This window comes from Armigeres subalbatus, chromosome 3 (assembly GCF_024139115.2).
Source record: "Armigeres subalbatus isolate Guangzhou_Male chromosome 3, GZ_Asu_2, whole genome shotgun sequence".
Classification (NCBI taxonomy): Eukaryota; Metazoa; Arthropoda; class Insecta; order Diptera; family Culicidae; genus Armigeres; species Armigeres subalbatus.
The window spans coordinates 52,826,730-52,846,133 of record NC_085141.1 but is presented as its reverse complement, the minus strand read 5'-3'; the positions used below and the strand labels follow the sequence as shown (position 1 = coordinate 52,846,133).

Genomic DNA, 19,404 nt, shown 5'->3' with positions numbered 1-19,404 from the left:
AGACTGAAAGCACTGGAAATTTCGGAAAATGCTAAATTCACCAAGCTTCTACAAGAATTCTTGGAAATCCTGAAGTAATTTTAGAAAATCATTGATATACATCTTACATGTATAGGGCCCTGGGAAGCTAAGCGGATCGGACTAGTCATCAACACGTCGAAGACAAAGTACATGATAGGAAGAGGTTCAAGAGACGACAATGTGAGCCACCCACCGCGAGTTTGCATCGGTGGTGACGAAATCGAGGTGGTAGAAGAATTTGTGTACTTGGGCTCACTGGTGACTGCCGAAAATGACACCAGCAGAGAAATACGGAGACGCATAGTGGCTGGAAATCGTACGTACTTTGGACTCCGCAAGACGCTCCGATCGAATAGAGTTTCGCCGCCGTACCAAACTGACAATCTACAAAACGCTCATTAGACCGGTAGTCCTCTACGGACACGAGACCTGGACGATGCTCGTGGAGGACCAACGCGCACTTGGAGTTTTCGAAAGGAAAGTGCTGCGTACCATCTATGGTGGGGTGCAAATGGCGGACGGTACGTGGAGGAGGCGAATGAACCACGAGTTGCATCAGCTGTTGGGAGAACCATCCATCGTTCACACCGCGAAAATCGAACGACTGCGGTGGGCCGGGCACTTAGCCAGAATGTCGGACAGTAACCCGGTGAAAATGGTTCTCGACAACGATCCGACGGGCACAAGAAGGCGAGGTGCGCAGCGGGCAACGTGGATCGATCAGGTGGAAGATGACTTGCGAACCCTCCGTAGACTGCGTGGTTGGCGACGTGTAGCCATGGACCGAGCCGAATGGAGAAGACTCTTATATACCGCACAGGCCACTTCGGCCTTAGGGCGAAGCCAGAGTAAACGCGACGAGCGATGCGATGCGACGCGACTCACGTAAAGGAATAACAATCATTATCAACAGGCTGTCAAATTGCACTGTCGCGTCGCATCGCACGTCGCGTTTACTCTGGCGGGCACCTTAGTCTGAATAAATACATAATAATGTATAGGGCCCTCCTTAGCCGTGAGGTAAGACGCGCGGCTTCAAAGCAAGACCATGCTGAGGGTGATTGGGTTCGATTCCCGGTGCCGGTCCAATCCGGAAATTGTCTCGACTTCCCTGGGCATACGAGTATCATCGTGTTAGCCTCAGGATATACGAATGTGAAAATGGTAATCTGGCTTATAAACCTCTCAGTTAACAACTGTGGAAGTACTTAATGAACACTAAGCTGCGAGGCGGCTTTGTCCCAGTGTGGGGATGTAATGCCAAGAAGAAGACATCTTACATGTAACTATGAGTAAATTCTAAGGGTCGAGGGGTTCCTTCTAGAATTCTGGAAAATTTGTTCTGATGATTATTGCTCGCTCATAATCAAATGACTATTATAGAAATGGTCCAGCCTTACTTCGGACGCAATTCTTCAAATTGAGGCGGAAGTATCCCAAAATAGAATAATGATACGAAACATTTGATAGAAAATACCACCAAGAACCATAAAGTAACACCATGGGAATAGGTTTGATTTACATTTTGTATTTTCCATCCTTTACCCCTACATGCTAATCCTACCTTGCTCTTTCCTTCTCTTAAGCGAACGTCTTCGCTGTCTTACCCTAAGGGGCCCCTTCTGCCTACGTCCCCGTCTATGGCGTTCTTCAAGCGCGTTTTACGCAGACGCGCTTATCCTCACTGCTGACCGGCTCGCACACACATACAGTCTCACTTGATCCCCGGTCCACTCTTCTTTCTGCATTCAATTTCAATACTGCCATACACTGCTGCTGCCTCTGCGATCAAAACCTTTCCAAACCAGCTCTTCTTTCACCATTCCGTAGCCACTGCCTCTGCACTATCCTTTCCAAATCGTTCCACTTATTTAACTTCTCCAATCCTCCTCCTTATTCCGTACGTAAACAAACTGCACTCTTCATTCACTAATGTCGTTTTCGGTTTTAAACCTGGGTCAGGTCCGACCCCGACTCTGAATAACCGAACGAAAAATGAATCGGGATCGAGTCAGCATGATGGTATTAGTGAGAACTCAATCCCTATCATCTGTTTTGTTTTCCATTCGCACTTTTATCAGCTGGCAGAAACAGACATATTTTTATCTATTGAATTTTGCTATTAGTGTTTTTCTTGTTTTATGAATTATGGGGGAAATCAGACGTTTCTTCTGTTAATTGTTTAATGACTATTAATCCATCAATAAATTAATGTGATTAGGAGCTTGTGATGAATGACGACGGCAATGTGGATTGCCGTGAAAGAATTTACGCCAATCCGTGTTTCCCGATAAACTATTATGCTGATTCTATATGGCTTTTTGGGTAACAGTGATTGTGTTATAGTAGATTTGAATTATCAATTATGTCATTGAAATGGAACAGAACAAGAAAATATGGAAACACTTTGTAAAAAATCCAATACAAAATTTATTGAGATTTGGGGCCTTTTATTTTAAAACAAAGAATCAAATCGTACAAGAGTTGAACAGCATTCTTTTTTGCTATTTGCATTTTTTCTGCTATTTTCCTCCAGAGAGGACCCTTTGGGATAAATAGCGATTTCGTCAGAACTGCAAAAACCAAATATACAAAAGAGGCAAATAATTTTTCACTACAAAATCTAAACAGGAGATTCAACATAATAAATATCGGCAAAAAATATGTCTTTGTCGGTTTTTTAACGAATTACAATTAAAAACCTTTCTTCCACTCAAAAATTATGCACAATTCGTATGAAAACAGTTCCTAAATAAACATTTGAATTTATTTATAAATAAATACAATAAATTTGTGGATGGCAATATAGTTGCTAAAGCCTTATAAATGGGTTATGCCAGGGTTAATAATACATTATGTGTATATTCTTCAAATCCGTAGCCTTGAACAAATTCTGCACAGAACTGCAATAATGAATAAAATAATGGTATGAACATTTTTGTATAAATAATCTCATAGCGGCAGATACTCTGGTACGCTATTTTCCCATTGATAGAGCAATTATACCTAAAGTATATGTACGAATACACAACGTAATAGTGAATAAATAGCAGCATTTTCAACAAAATGTTCAAACCTCATTTTGTTTATAATGGAGCTACCATCTGAAGTAATCAGCAAAAAATATGTCGATATCTGAATCCGATTCGCCATCAGAGAAACTTGAAGACAGCACAAAATTAAAATAATCCATTCTTGCGTGGAAGACAGCAACAAAATTGATAAATTTAACAAATGAAACAAAAAAAATCAAATACCCATCCGTGTCTTGCGTTTTCATTTTCCTTTAGCGTAAACATAAACACCAGTTTGACAGTTTGTGTTCGAATGTATTGGTGAACCTAGGTTGGATCTCGATAAATCGGCAGAGCGAACCTCATTCATTTTGGGTCGGATCTGGTGCGGATCGCGATCCAACCTGAACGAATAACCGAACGTTTTGACAGCTGTTAGAGCGGATCCGGTGCAGAACTAGGTTCGACCCAGCAATAACCGAAAACGACACACCCACACTGCACACCCGATGTGTCTCCTACTTCTCACTTTCGTCACGCACACATAGGTAATCATGCACTTTGCATTCACATGGCCGCCGGGCGGCTTGCCCTCGCCTATTCCAATTGGAAATTCTGACTGGAAACGAAGTGACTCTGAATGCGTGTGGTGCCTCTATGCGAAGTGTGTGATCGTCCGTTGATGTGTAGGTGGTCGGCTGGGTTGCACACGGTGGGCTCACTGTAATAGAAAAAAGGCCCTCCGTTGAGGGCCTTCTGTTCTCCGTTCCAAGGTGTGCTTCCCGCTGTGTATCACGGATTCCTGCAGCTGGTGTTCGTGGTGCAAATGATTGTGCCCTTCGTACACAGAGCTGCGATCCGGTGGTTTGGCGATGGCGTTATGTTGGATGAATTGCCACGCGTGTTGATTTTTACACTGTGATGTTAAGATTAGCCTGACTCTACATGCACAGGTTAATCTGTTTTAACTAAACTCTCTCGTTTTGCCAGCACGTGTTATCTAGAGCCACACTGCTTGCGACCAGTACCGAACACTACAACGGGACGAATGAATGGCCGATGTCCGCTGTAGGGAAGTGCTTACGACGAATTAGGGTTCTGCGTGTTGGCTGACCTGAGTGGCCGTTTCCTGGACTGTACACGGTAACCAGAATGTACTCTTTTAGGACTATAAAGTACGCATAATCCTGGAAAAGTGGAACTACGCATAAAAGGAGTATATTTCGTTTACTCATTTATGAGTATATAGCCTATACGTCAAACGAAGCATACTTTTTACTCCTTGTCTCAACGTGAAAAATGCGTCTTTTTTACTCCCAACAACAAAGATGAAAATGTATACTTTTTACCCCTTATTATAATTTATTCGTTTCTAAAAAAGAAAACAATTTCTTCATTTTTAACCAATAATACAAGAGAGCTCTTATGCATATATTTATTCAATAATAAAGTGATTCATATGAAACGATTGTCGTACGACTGTGTCCAACATGAACATACTCCTATCGACAACCGGAATGCACATACCGGGTTCTATACAACGTTTCAAGTGATAGCAAGCCTCCTCCTCGAGCAGTTTACTCATCGCTGCCTGCAGCATTCAAATATCGCGCGTTTCGAAACACTTTCGCAATACTTCGGGAAGCGATTTGTAGTCCTCCACCGGATCCAAACTTCCCGGACCCAAACGGGCTTTCTGCTCGCACTCATTCTGTTCATCCTAGTTGTTTGCTACTTTCCATGTGCTGGCTTCCGGATGCGTTCCTTGAATGCTTCGATCTCCGACCGAAACTACTTCTTGTATTCGGTTTCAGCTAGTTGGATGCGCTGGAAGGATTCGACTAAGGTGCGGGGGTCGATATCAAGCTGCAAAAAGAAATATCATTGAAGCATTTATTTCCTAGACATATTCTTCGAATTTCGAAGCAACTTACCTTTTTGGCAATGTCGTGAGCGATTGCTCAGATCGTGTTTGACCAGCATTTCCAGTTAAATACATCAGATCACCAAATTGACTATATGGCCATTTCCTGATAAGCTTATGATTGTCGCGCAAAAACATATTACACATAATATTCGCTGCTTCCATAAACTTTGTCGAGACTGATACTTGCACCAAACAATCCGACATTTCGACCACATCATATTGAAGACCTTTAAATATATATTTTTGTTATTGTTATAGAACATGAAACAAATTAATAATATATACTTACCAGTTCAACAAAATCGTTCTTTCCTGCGTTATTTTTCATTTACTAGTGGATTTCTTATTAAATTTTCATTTTTCACAATCGCTGTCACCAGCAGAAAACTATTTTTTTCAATGTTTGGTTATGAAATTTTCTTTTCTCCAAAATACTACTTTTTACTCATTTTTAATTTTGTTTGCATACTCTAAAAGGAGTGAAAAATACTCTCCAACAATGATTTTTAAGTAAGCATTTTTTGACGTATTGGCAATATTCTCAAATATGATTCAAAAGTACTCCTAAAATGAGTATTCCAATGTTACCGTGTAGGGTTGTGTGTTGCGAGGGGTGATACTTGGGTTCGAAGTTCGTTTAGCAGTTGAGGTTTTATTATTGTGTTTATCATTCGTACTATTGGGCCAAACACAATTGATACGTTTGCGTGCGTTTTGACAGTTTTCCCATGGAAAAACTGTCAAAACGCACGCAAACGTACCAATTGTGTTTGGCCCATATATAACGACTTTATAGCGTAATATGATCTGGGGGTGTTCTTTTTGAAGTTATGGGGAATTCATTCTATTAAGACAGGAAGGGCAGACAGTGAAGATACTAAAGAATTTTCCGTTGAATTTTTGAAAGGATTCTCATTGCAGATGCTAGAGAATTTTTTAGTGTTGCTCCTGAAACCTAGTAGAATTCTGAAAGGAATTCCTGAGAGATATTGTTGAAGTAATTTCCACAGGAATTCGTTGATGAATACCTGAAGGAATTTCAGGAAAAATATGCGAATTCCTGCAGCAAATCCAAAAGTAGTTCCAGGAGAATTTACGTGAGAAATATCTTCAGGAATTCCTGTAGGAATATTTGGAGAAAATCCAAGAATAATTCCAAGAGCAGTTCCAGGAAGAACTTTGAAGAAGAACAGCTGGAGGATTCTCAGGAAGAAGTTCACGATGAATTTTCTAAAATTCTAGTTGGTGCTCCTCCAGAAATTACTTCTGGAGATGTCATCCAGGAATTCGTCCTGAATTCCTCCAGAGATTTTCCCAGAAATCCTCCAGAAATTCATTCTTTATTCCCCAGGAATTCATTCTAAATTCCTCCAATTCCCCCTATTAATTATGAATTCCCACAGGCATGAGTTACTCCAAGAATTTCTGGAGTAACTCCAAGAAAAGTTTCTAGAGAGACTCAAAGATGAACTTTTGAAGAAACTCTATAAGAAGCTCCACGAGGAATTACTGGATCAAATTCGGGATGAATTGTTGGAGGGACTTCAAAAAGGAACTTTAGGAAGAGTTCCTGAAAGAACTTCAGAAGCAATTCCCGAAAGAGCTTCTTAGAATGTGACTGGACTCCAATGTGACTGGATTTGGTCGCAAAGGAGTCGCAGTGACTGTTATGTGGCAAGTGTGGCACTCGGGAAGGAAATCCTGGGGGAACTCCAGGAGTAATTTCTGGAGGAACATGAGTAGTAATTTTTGGAGGAGCCCCAAGAAGAATTATCAAAAGGATTCCTATAAGAACTCCAAAAAGATATCCTGGATAAACGCCAGGTGGAATTCGTGGAGGAATTTCAAGGAACATTTCCTAAGGAAAACGAAGAAGAGTTTCCGAAGAGAAGCTTGGAGGAATCCATGAAAAAAGTTCTGAAGATTCTCCAGGAGGATTCCCTGCAGGAACTCTAGTAGCAATCCCCGGAGGAAGTCCAAAAGTATTTTTTAGAAGAGCTCCTGGAGGAAATCCTGGAGAGGCTCCAAGAGTAATTTCTGGAGGAGCTGAAAAAAGAATTTTTGAAGAAACTTCAGGAAGGATTCCTGTAGAAATTCCAAAAAGATATCATGGATGAACGCGATATAGAAACCCGCTAGGAACCCCAGTGGAATTCCTTGGTGAACTCAGGAGGGAATGCTGGAGAAACTCCAGTATAAATTTCTGGTGGAGCTTCAAGAAGAACTTTGGAGAAATTCCTGTGCGTTCTCCTGAAAGAACTCCAACAAGGCATTCTTAAAGCAACTCCATTTCTTGAGGAATTCAGAATGAATTTCTGGAGAATTCAAAATGAATTCATGGGAGAATTCTTAATGGATTCTTGAATTGATCCAGAATGAGTTCTTGGTGGAATTCAGAATGAATTACCGGGATTTTCAGAAAAAAAAATCCCGGAGTAAATCAGTATGAATTTCTGGGGGAAATCAGAAAAAATCCTGGTAAAATTAAGAACGAATGGGGAGGTGCACCGAATGAACACAATGACGTTTGAGCAGTGCGCTGTTTACTAAAAAAGAACACTCTGTGATCTTTCGTTCGATACAGTTGACAACCGTGTTCGAATTTTACTAACAACGAGGTAGTGATCAGAGTCAATATTCGGACTTCTGAATAACATCCAAGAAATTCCGAGGTCAAGGCGATAACTGGCAATCACGTAGGATGCAGATCTTTCAAGCCAGCACCGCCCGGCTTATGCAGGACCCTTAAGTAAATGACAACTGAAAATGAACGTAACGAGTGTTGAAGGTAATCAATCAAACAGGGAGTTTCGGATCAATCATCAAAATCGAAACATTTGTGGAAAATTTGTACGTAGTTTATTGCAGTTTGAATAACATTAAAAAATACTTCCAGGCTTTATTTCCTAATTATAGCTAATCCCGTCCCAAGGCTTCCAAACTTAAAGAAAAGCAGCGTAAGGATACGAATAGCTATAGGCTGTAAAGGGCAGATCGTTTATAAAAAATATATTTGTCTATTATATGTTCAAAAAGTACCTAATCCGGGATAGCTGTAGGCTGCCGCATAGGGTGACACATAGCTCGTATACGGTGACGCATAGCTCGAGTATGCATAGGGAAGTGCACCTACGGAGTATGCCAACGGGGCGGCGGCCAGAAGTTGTGCCTTTGGATCTGGAATCGGCGCAGGAGCTGACAGCGTAGCCGAGGCGAACAGGGCTACGACGAACAGAACCTATCCAAGGATAAAAAAAATCACAAAAACTCGTCACTTCACTGCACAATCCCCACTGAACGATCTTTCCAGAAAACTCACAATGAACTTGGCGGCCATTTTTCCACAATTGAATTAAATCACTCTAACTCGTACAAAACGCTCTAAATCGTAACTGCTAATGCAATGATACTAATCCAGGCACCGGATATTGCTTTTATACCTCGATCGAATCCGATCCGAATGCTGATCGGATTCGCATTTTTCGACCGAAGACGAAAGAACCGTGGAAGCCCGATCATCGTACGCATCGCCCTCGCCGGCCCGAGCATTCCCTGTTAGATAAATTAAATTGTCCAATAAAAACCAACCACTAAACCAAAACAAAACTAACGAGAATGTCTAATAATGTGACGGAGTTCTCTCGCCCCGGACCAATTGCAAACAGGGAGCTCATTACGTATTCTTCCTGCGTAGTTTAGCCGAGGAGTTTGCTCGCGCTCGCACATTCCACGCCACCATGTATGCGCATCATCGCCCAAAAGGTGCAACACATTCATCGTAGTGGCGTTGACGTCCCGAACGATTCCCGCGATCAGCGCCTCTGCCCTGCCTTTGGAGTGATCTAATGCCGTGCGTTACCGGCTGATATCGATTTGGCGCGCCACCATCGGCCGTAAAAAAGCTCATTATGCAACGGACGTGCGGATGTTGGTGTAGCCAAAAACAACCGCCCAACATTACCCTTTTGGATGATAATAATTGACGGACACGTGACCTTGAGGTGCGTGTTGCTGTGAACTTGACTTCGAGGATGTTCGGCACGATGCGGATATAGTTTCTTATCTTCGAGTAATTTTAATTAGTTTGGTAACCCGCCACGTACGCATCGATCGGTGCGGAACCAATTGGTTCGTTAATCTATGATTCATCGTACCTATGGAGTCCAGTGTTACTACAGCAGTTTGAGGATGTCTTGGATTTAAATGTCAATTGGATTTTAATATATATATGAATATTTTGCATGCTTCACTGTAAGGAGCTGGTGTGATGGTTCGATCTTCTATTGTAGTGTTTAAAATTATTTGGCACAGAACTTGAACATATGAAGTACAAAGCAACATATGGTAACTCGACAATTCCTACCAGGATACCTGGTTGGCTACAGCGTCGATACACCTATGCCTGGCGTATTGTGGAGCTCCATAATCGTCAATCTTGGGCGATGTTCCTCCAGTTTCTTCGAACGTTCAGGGCACCGCGTGCAAGCAGCGTGTTCGTGGCTTTCCACGAACTCGCCGGCCTCTATCTGGTTCTCTGTTGAATATTGTTTTCGCTATTCTTTCTTCCGACATTCGCACTAAGTGATCAACCCACTGAAGTCTGCCATATTTTATACGATTCACAATATTTTCTTCTTTGTATACTCGATACAGCTCATGATTCATGCGGTTTCGCCACACGCCATTTTCTAGTTTCCCTCCGAGATTGTAAGCAGCACTTTTTGCAGTTAAAAGCTCTCCGGTCCGCCTCTTTTGACGTCCATGCTTCATGTCCATAAAGGACCACTGGAAGAATCAGAGTTTTGTATAGAGCAAATTTCGTTACCGTCTGCACTCTCAGCAACGAGCATTAATAAAAACAAGAGGAAGGGTGAGTCAGACCGGATCGTGCTTTCGTGCTGTGCGGTTCTATTTTCTCTCTTTGCTAAAGGAAGTTTTTAATACTACCCGAAGCTATTTTAATTTCAACAGTGCTTCTCAGCGCTATTTGTACCCACGGATCCCGTTACGATCTTTGCAAGGACCCGTGCCTTCGTTTTACGTTGAACCCGTTTGCGGAAGTGAAATTCTGACAAGCGGTGGTAATCCTGCAGGGACACCGTTCTGAAAAAAAAAACCTCTTAGAAGGTCACGTCTCCAGGCTCAGCAATGAGCATTAATAAAAACAAGAGGAAGGGGGAATCGCTGAATTCTCCACTTCCTTCAAAGAAACAAGGTTTCAAGACCGTCCTTCCAAATCGCGAAAAAATAGAAGAAAGCTGGAGACTACATATACTCCTTCTAACTCTAATATCGGAAATAATTCTTCTATCGAACTGAGCAATCAGTTCGATTTGATTCATGATAAAATTGACCAAATCAAATCTACCTATAGCCCAGGTGATTCGATTCATGCGAAAAAGCAAAGGATTCCGCCAATTGTGGTATCTGTTGCCGAGTTTTCTGGCTTCAGGAATGAGATTTTGAGTAACCTTCAGGGGATCAAGGTTTCATTTCAGATTGCCAGGAAGGGTGACTGCCGCTTTTTGGCGGGATCCTTTGACGATCGCAAACGTCTTCTTGAGTATTTCACTGAGAAGCGGCATACATTCTTCACATACGATGACAAAACTGAGCGATTGTTCAAAGTCGTCTTGATGATAAATCACTGGATGAGATTAAAATTTAAATTTCTGAATTACTTGGATTTTCACCAGTCCAGTCGCTCTGGTACTTCCCAGAGGGGTATTTCTCAAGAATTTTATTTAGTTCATTTTAACAAAAGTGAACTAAATAATATGAAAAGTTTGGAAAAGGCCTGTATTATGTCCCATGTCCGTGTTACATGGGAACATTTCCGCAAGCCTGGGGGAAATTTCCAAAACCCCACTCAGTGCCGTAAGTGCCAAAAGTGGGGTCATGGAACCGAACATTGTCACATGGATGCTAAATGCATGATTTGTGGTGGAACCTCTCACGCCAAGGACGCCTGTCCTATGAGAGAAGATTCCAATAAATTTAAATGTGCCAATTGTGGGGGCAATCATAAATCCAATTTCTGGGAATGCCCTTCACGCAAAAAAGTTTTGAATTCCCGTGCAAAATTGATGACGGGAAATTCCAATCGGATCCCAGATTCGTCGGGTAGAAATTTTTCAAACGTTCAAATTTTGAAACCAGTTACCGGTCGAGCAATTCATACCCACCACAATTCACAAACAAATTTTGCTGCTCGTCAACGGGTAGCAAGCACTTCAGTAAATTCCAATGTACCTACGTATGCAAATATCGCTGCTGGTAGACAAAATTTCTCTTCTCAAAATGAGGTTTATACCCATGTCCCAACGGAAAATAACGGTCATGTTGCCGATTCAGATAGCCTGTCTGCTTCCGATTTTGATTTTTTAACTGAACAATTGCATCACATGATTGATGCAATGTTTAAAGCAAATACCATACCTGAAGCTGTTCAGGTTGGTATAAAGTACACACAAAAAAATGTTATCGGACTGGATCCAAATAATTCTCACTTAACTTTTCAAAAGGTCCTAAGTAACATTTTTTCCATGAATTAATTTGAATAGCGCAATCAACAGAACAACATGAAAGCTATTGATTGCAGTATTCAAATTAATTCATGAAAAAAATGTTACTTAGGTCCTTTTGAAAAGTTAAGCGACAATTGTGTGAAAGTTCTAAATTGGAATGCCCGCTCTCTAAAGGGTAAGGAAGATGAATTATTCAACTTCCTAACAGTTCATAATGTGCATATTATAGCATAGTAACTAAGACGACGGTTGGATACAGAATGATATTTATTCCTCGGTTCAATGTAACTTACATTCTTTTATGCTAACTAGATCCTACATCTTTCCCCTCGTCATTTATTATGAATATCAATAATCAATTGAATAAGGTATGCTAACAAAATTCAAATTATAATCTTTCAAGTATGAAGGTTTCGTTCTGATACGCTTTGGTGGAGGATGGATATCATTTTCTGCTTCATTTGATGTATCGTTGTTTACTTCAATTTTGTGATCATTGACAGAATCTTCTACGGCTCCATCATTTTCATTGCTTGCAGATACAGGGTTTTGGCTTTGTATACACTTAGCGTGATTTACGTGGCGGCTTGATATAACTCCAGTTCTCAAGTTTTTCAACGCTAGGCGCGTTCCATCACGGCGAACTACAACATGTAGATCCGGATGAAATTTGCAAGAAAGTTTGTTTCGCTTGACAAAGTTTTTCACCACAACGTGATCTCCAACGTCTATGTGCGAAGGTTTAGCATTTCTTTTACGGTCAGTATACTTTTTCCCTTCGTTCTTAGATTTCTCGTCATTTCTTCTCGCTTGATCGACATCATCTTTTCGTCCTGTTCCTGGAAGCTTATCTCTGATGTTCCACCCGAACATCAACTCAGATGGAGAGTAGTTTGTTGTGGAATGAGGTGTTGCTCGGTATGCATGCAGGAAGTCCATTTTGGAATGCTGCGTATGGTACAGTATGCTTCATATTGATGTAATTAGTGTTTCAAAATTTTCCAAATTCTTGAGAAGAGAATGGCTGCCCATTATCGCAAACTATTTCTTCTGGGTACCCGAAACGAGCAAACATTTCCCGTAATTTTGTGATTGTTACCTTAGCCGTCATTGATGAAAGAATAGCTACTTCAACAAATCTAGAGTAATAATCTGTAGCAACTAATACATGATTCCCATTTGGATGTGAGTCAGGTTCAGAAACAAGAACACATCCATGGCAATTTTTGACGAATTGTTCTACCATGTTATCCATCCTAGACCACCACACTTTTGTTCGTAATCGTCGTTTCATAGCTGTAATACCAAGGTGAGGCTCGTGTGCAAGTTCCAAAATACGTTTTTGTAGAGTTCTTGGAATCACAATTCGTTGATCTTTGTATATTAGGGTCCCGTCGCTAGATAGGCTGTTCGCTAGTTGTTTGTACCTTATCTATTGAAATAAATAAAATAAAATTATTTGAAAGACTCTACATGCATATATTGATTTCATCAAGATTATCAAAGTTTTTCCTACCAATGTTTTCGGCCAACGTTTGGAGTCATAAGGCAACCATTTAGATAACTCTTGAAGTTCTTGATCACTATTCGTTGCAGACATGATTTCTTTATTAGATAGTGCTGTAGGACAACTGAGGCATTCCACGGGGGCATGTCAGTCGATCCTGAGCGACCATTTCGAAAATATTTGAAACTCTGCACAGTTTTTCAATTTCATCTAAATCGTCATTTTTCGATATCAAATCTTCATATTGAGTCACGACTAACTTTTCAAAAGGGTGTATGTGAAAATGGTTCAAAAATATTTAAAAAGCTGCACAGCAAAACGGAATGTTCGATTGTTATGATTTTTTCAGCAAAGTTAGACAACTAAATGGTGATTCTTAAGAAAATGTACACAGTAAAAAAATTGTTTTGCGTTAAAAATATCATTTTTGTCACAAAAACTCAAATATCTCAAAACCCTATCTTTTTTCGAACGTAATTTTTTTAGTGAAAACGGTCCATTATATTAGCTATCTACCATAAAAATTTGGTGATGGTAAACTAATAAACAAAAAAGTTATGACATTTCAAACATTTCACAATTTTCACATTTAGTAAAAAATTTTTTTTTCTGTGTAAGTTATTTCGAGAATTGCAGTTTGATGCAGATTTTATTGTTAAGGGACGTGATTTAAACAAGTTGTTTTCATGATATTTTGATTTAATTATTCATAGCATCTATAAGAAACTTAGACACGATCCAGTGTTGTGATCAAAAGTATTGATAGTGTCATAATTTTCATTACACGTGACTGGCGAAAAATTCTTTTAATAGTGTTGAAACCTGTTGATAATAACGTTGATAGAAACATATCAGAAATGTTATTTTTAAGACAAAAGCTGCAAAATCAAAGATTTATATACACGTGTACGTCTATAGTTTACCTGCAAAAAATATACATCTTAGAGAATAGACTTTATGATCGGGAGGAAACGGGTATCTTCAACAACAACAAATGCATGATAGGTACATACCATGACAATGATCACGAAAAGCAAAAAAAATACTACTACTAAGGTTGTTAAAGATCTTATAGTAATTTTTTCTTCAGTCAAGCAAATGACACCAAACTAGTCAGTAAAAACTTAAAAGTGATTTTGTTTATTGAAATATAACGAACAACATGAGTAGCCGCTTTCTCAACTGTTGTAGTGTGTTCAAAAGAGTTACGAAATCTCACCGAAAGCACCATAGATAAACTGAAAGCGACTGGTTATGCTCCAATGTCCACATTGAATACAAATTTACGCATTTGCACGTCCTGCCGTCTAAACGTTGACAAAAGAGCAATCTGTATATCATCGGTTGTGTAACCGGCGGTTCCAATTTACTTACTTGTTGGCTCCACCACAAGTCAATTACGCCTTACCTTTATTCCCACCCTGTAGTTACCCAACATATATTGAGTGCACTCTCAATCTCTCACCAAAGAGATTGACAGATGTGGTACTCATGGTCCATTCTCAACCATTCCTCCTCATGAATATTCGCCGACTGTGGTTTGAATGAAAAATACACATAAACAAATGCTTGCTCACTATAAAAAATATGACATAAAGAGGGCACTAGTGTATATTTTCAAGAAATGTACATTTAGGGTAGGAGATCAGCAAAACGTCAATCTTCGTGATTTACACGAAGATTGATCTCCGTTTTATGCAATCCATATAAATATTCTCGACCGAAGAAAGGAAGCCTTCTATTTCGTTGCAACCTCAGAAGAAATTGTAGTGCGCGACGTGAATTCATTAAAGTGTAATATTTGAGGTTAGCAAGTGGTGTGCTTTTGACAGCTATAAAACCTTATTTTTCTAATTTTGTTCGTCTTACTTAACATTTCAGTGATTTATTCTTATTAAATATAGTACGGTCAAAGTGCTAGTTATTATTAATTGCTTTTTAAAGAAGTTTATTCATAAAAAGGTAATTATCTTAGATGGTATTAAGTTGCATGACGTCATTGTAGAGAGGGTATTCATGCCATGTGGCAGGTCCACACAAGGGCCTTTTTTTATCTTCCGTGTCAACTGGACAGGTTTAGTTGTCCCCGCTGACGACACAAGTGACATCCACGGGAAGTGAAGACCGCGCACATAGAAAATTTCTACTGCAAGAGGTTGCTCAACGAATTCCCACGGTCCAGTCAGGCAAAAGTGGCAATAATTCCGGACACCTGAAGGACAATTTCGGCGCGAGTGAAGATCGATTGTGTGCCGCGCCATTGTTTAGCCGTTTGTCCAGATCAACTATTAAAGCTATTGTCCGGAAAGCCATACAACCGAGCCGCCATTGCTTGGAAGGCCGTTGTGGAAGAAACTGTAGCCGCCATTTGTTATCCCGTGGAAAGATATCACTGTGAAAGTTCCGGCCACTGAATCGCCTTGACCACCGTACCACCTGGCCACCGAATCGCCGTGCCCACCGTACCACCTGGCCACCGAATCGCCGTGCCCACCGTACCACCTGGCCACCGAATCGCCGTGCCCACCGTACCACCTGGCCACCGAATCGCCGTGCCCACCGTACCACCTGGCCACCGAATCGCCGTGCCCACCGTACCACCTGGCCACCGAATCGCCGTGCCCACCGTACCACCTGGCCACCGAATCGCCGTGCCCACCGTACCACCTGGCCACCGCATCGCCTTGCCCACCGTGCCACCTGGCCTCAGCATCGTCTTGACCACCGTGCCACCCGGCCATAGCGTCGAAGTGCCCACCGTGCCACCTGGCCACAGCATCGTATTGCCCACCGTGCCACCCGGCAACACCATCGTATTGCCCACCGTGCCATCCGGCCACCGTAGCGCCTGTCATCAGCCCTAACAGTCGCCTGCCGACAAAATCAGCTTTACACGACCAACCAGCCGTCCGCAGGCCCCGGCAGCGTCGTGTCCCATACACCTCGGGCAGAGACCATCAGACGTACACCCCAAACCTTCTACGGATCCGTATCATAGGCTGGCCAATGCCTATAACCGCAAGTACCCTTTTTTGATATGACGTCATGTACATACCCCTAAATTACAAAATTAGCCCAAAGGGCGAATAAAAGCAAAAGCATGTTAATTTAATAATCAGGCGTAAGCGATTCTTTTTCTAAGGCGCATCCCTGGATTAATAAGGTTCCACTTGCTCTTACGTTGTTTTCCGCTTTTTCCGTGCTCAGAATAGAGTTTTCAAGCCTCGTCTTCGGAGGTTGAACAAAGAGTACGCTTTCCTATGGTTTTTGAGTCACTATAGCATAAAACCCTAGAATTTACTTTCTTCCGTACACGTGTCAACCCAGTGGGCACGTGTTTCGTTTCAATAACATTCCCTCACGTGGGTGAGTACCAGTGAGAGGTTGGTTCGAGAGTAGACAAAGGTAAGTTGGAGTAACGACCTTGAGAATTCCCATATCCCATACGAGTCACAAGTTTCAGTTGAGCAGAGCGCAGGAAGTTCGAAAACGACAGCAACTGAGGAATTACCAGAAGTATTAAGTGCTGAGAGCCTTGCCACCGTACCATCAGCGAAATCTGTTTCAACAAATCAATCGGAAGATGAGTGTATCCAAAAGGTCAACATCGAACGCTTTAACGAGGGCATAGCTGGGATAAAAGTGACTCCGATTAAATGGAGTAAGATGGACTACGTTTATTACCCGGAGAAAAATACCGTGAAATAAACGAAGCTGTACGAAGAAACCTCTTCAAATTAGGACCTGATGATGTGGAAAATACAGACTACGATGAGGTAATTATAAATATGAAGGAAAGGTTCTCGAATGCAGCCACGACAAGGAAAGAAAAATTATTGATTTTGTCGATGCTGCCAAGTTCGTGGTCTATTCAGGATGCCATTGATGAGTTCAAAACCAATAGATATACAGTAAAAGAGGCAAAACAATTGAAGAATAACTGTCTTTCAACCAAAAATACTAGGTCTAGTACTGCATTAACAGATGAGACAAAAGAAATAGTAGTTCAATATTTTGAAGATGATGAAGTAAGTCGAGCTATGCCTGGTCAAAAGATTATGTATCAGTAAAAAAGATGGAAAGCGTCAAGCAATCCAAAACGATTAATGATGACGACTTTGAAAGAAGCGTACACACGCTTCAAGGAAATTCACGATAATATTAAAATAGGTTTTTCCTCATTTGCAAGCCTTCGGCCAAGGCAATGTAAGCTTCTTTCCAATTCAGGAACACATAATGTGTGTGTGTGCACAACCCATGAGAATATTAATCTTATTTTACATAGTTTGAAAAGAATCAATTTAACAAAGGATATTAAAATGTTAACTGGTAGTCTTTTGTGTGAAAATACAACATCAAATTGCTATCAACGATCTTGTTCGGATTGTCCAGATTCTTCATCATTGGAAAATACTTTATTCGCTGAGTTTGAAGAAAAATATATTGATCAGTTATCATTTGAGCAATGGGTGACCACGGATAGGTGTGACATAGAAACTATTGTAAAACCTGTAGATGAGTTTGTGTCATATTTTTGCTTGAAATTAGAAAGTTTAATCCCTCACGATTTCATTAAAACAGAACAATCCAGCTTTTTAAAAATACGAAAAATACATTACAAAATGGTGAATTTTTAGTCATTTGTGATTTTTCTGAAAATTACAGCTTTGTATTGCAAGATGAAGTGCAGTCCCATCACTGGAACGTACAACAAGCTACAATTCATCCATTCGTTATTTATTTTAATGGAAGTACGCAAATTGAACACTTAAGTTTTATTATAATTTCCGAAGATTTAAGACACGATTCAGTATCCGTAAACTTGTTCATTGAAAACATGATTAACTTTTTACGCGTTGATAAGCATAAAGAAGTCAAAAAGATATATTTCATGTCTGATGGAGCAGCGTCGCAGTACAAAAATCGTAAGAATTTTTCGAGCCTATGTCAATTTAAATCAATGTACGGAATTGATGCAGAATGTCATTTTTTTGCTACATCACATGGCAAAGGTCCTTGTGATGCTATTGGAGGAACAATAAAGCGCATGGCCACAAGAGCAAGTTTAGCCAAAGAACGTGAGCATCCAATTAAAACTGCGAAAGAACTTTTTGATTGGGCAAATCGTAGAAAAGAAAAAAATTTAACCAAATTATCATTTTGTTTTACTACTACTGAAGAGTACGAAATAAAGGCTTCAGAGCTCAGCGAGCAATTTAATAACGCGAAAACGATCCAAGGAACCCAAAAATTTCACTGTTTCATTCCATTGTCGGAAAATAAAATAACCCATACCAAAATTCAAACCCAAAACTCTTAGAGTTTCTATAACAACATTGTGTAACTGCCACATTTAATTTAATACTTAGGATAATATTAATTCCTTTTTATTTATTTATACATATAGTATTTATACATATAATATACATAATATCGATGAATACATAAATATGGAATATCATACAAACAACTTATTTCACTCACGCAAGGCCCTTAACAATAAAATCAGCATCAAACTGCGATTCTTGAAAAAAAATACACGGAAATTTTTTTGTTTACTATATGTGAAAATTGTGAAATGTTTGAAATGTCATAACTTTTTGTTTATTAGTTTACCATCACCAAATTTTTATGGTAGATAGCTAATATAATGGACCGTTTTCCCTAAAAAAAATACGTTCGAAAAAAGATAAGGTTTTGAGATATTTGAGTTTTTGTGACAAAAATTATATTTTTAAAGGCAAAAAAAAATTTTTTTTACTGTGCACATTTTCTTAAGAATCACCATTTAGGCTGTGAACCATTCCACCGATTCGTTTAACTTTTAGTTAAAATTTGACACTTCGATGGTTATTTTCCCATCGTGGTTAAAATTTTACTCCGAAGCCGACCCATTTGAGTTTTGACAGATTGATAGTTATTCGGAACGAAATGGATTTGGCGCCAATTTTCTCGCGAACAAAGTTTAACTACCGAAATGTCAAATTTAACCATGCTCCGGAGCAGGGTTATTTTTAACCACGGCGAAATAACCATCGAACTGTCAAATTTTAACTAAAAGTTAAACGAATCGGTTGAATGGTTCACAGCCTTAGTTGTCTAACTTTGCTGAAAAAATCATAACAATCGAACATTCCGTTTTTGCTGTGCAGCTTTTTAAATATTTTTGAACCATTTTCACATACACCCTTTTGAAAAGTTAGTCGTGACTCAATATGAAGATTTGATATCGAAAAATGACGATTTAGATGAAATTGAAAAACTGTGCAAAGTTTCAACTCAATAGAAAATCATGAATTAAAAATTTTCTTAAATTTTGATGCTGTTGCTTGGAATCGCTCAACTGTCAACTCCAACCATCTTTATAATCCTCTCGCATTCTTCGTCAAAACTTGGACCAGTGTTCGG

The 19,404-nt window shown here is 40.1% G+C and overlaps 1 protein-coding gene and 1 long non-coding RNA gene across 2 annotated transcripts; both read right to left on the bottom strand.

The window, feature by feature from the left end:
• Positions 1-7,806: 7,806 nt before the first annotated feature.
• LOC134220364 (uncharacterized) lies at positions 7,807-8,437 on the bottom strand. The gene is made up of 3 exons (XR_009981873.1): positions 8,282-8,437; positions 8,002-8,200; positions 7,807-7,942 (listed from the first exon to the last, which is right to left on the bottom strand). It is a non-coding gene; the product is annotated as an uncharacterized LOC134220364 (long non-coding RNA).
• A 6,853-nt stretch (positions 8,438-15,290) lies between these two features.
• Positions 15,291-15,851, bottom strand: LOC134221631 (uncharacterized). Its single transcript, XM_062700821.1, has one exon. The coding sequence runs from the start codon at positions 15,849-15,851 to the stop codon at positions 15,291-15,293; it is 561 nt and encodes a 186-aa protein (XP_062556805.1).
• Positions 15,852-19,404: the final 3,553 nt, after the last annotated feature.

What these genes read in the sequence shown, in the direction of transcription:
- LOC134221631 (XM_062700821.1), bottom strand. Translation starts at nt 15,851, where the DNA reads ATGACAGGCGCTACGGTGGCCGGATGGCACGGTGGGCAATACGATGGT.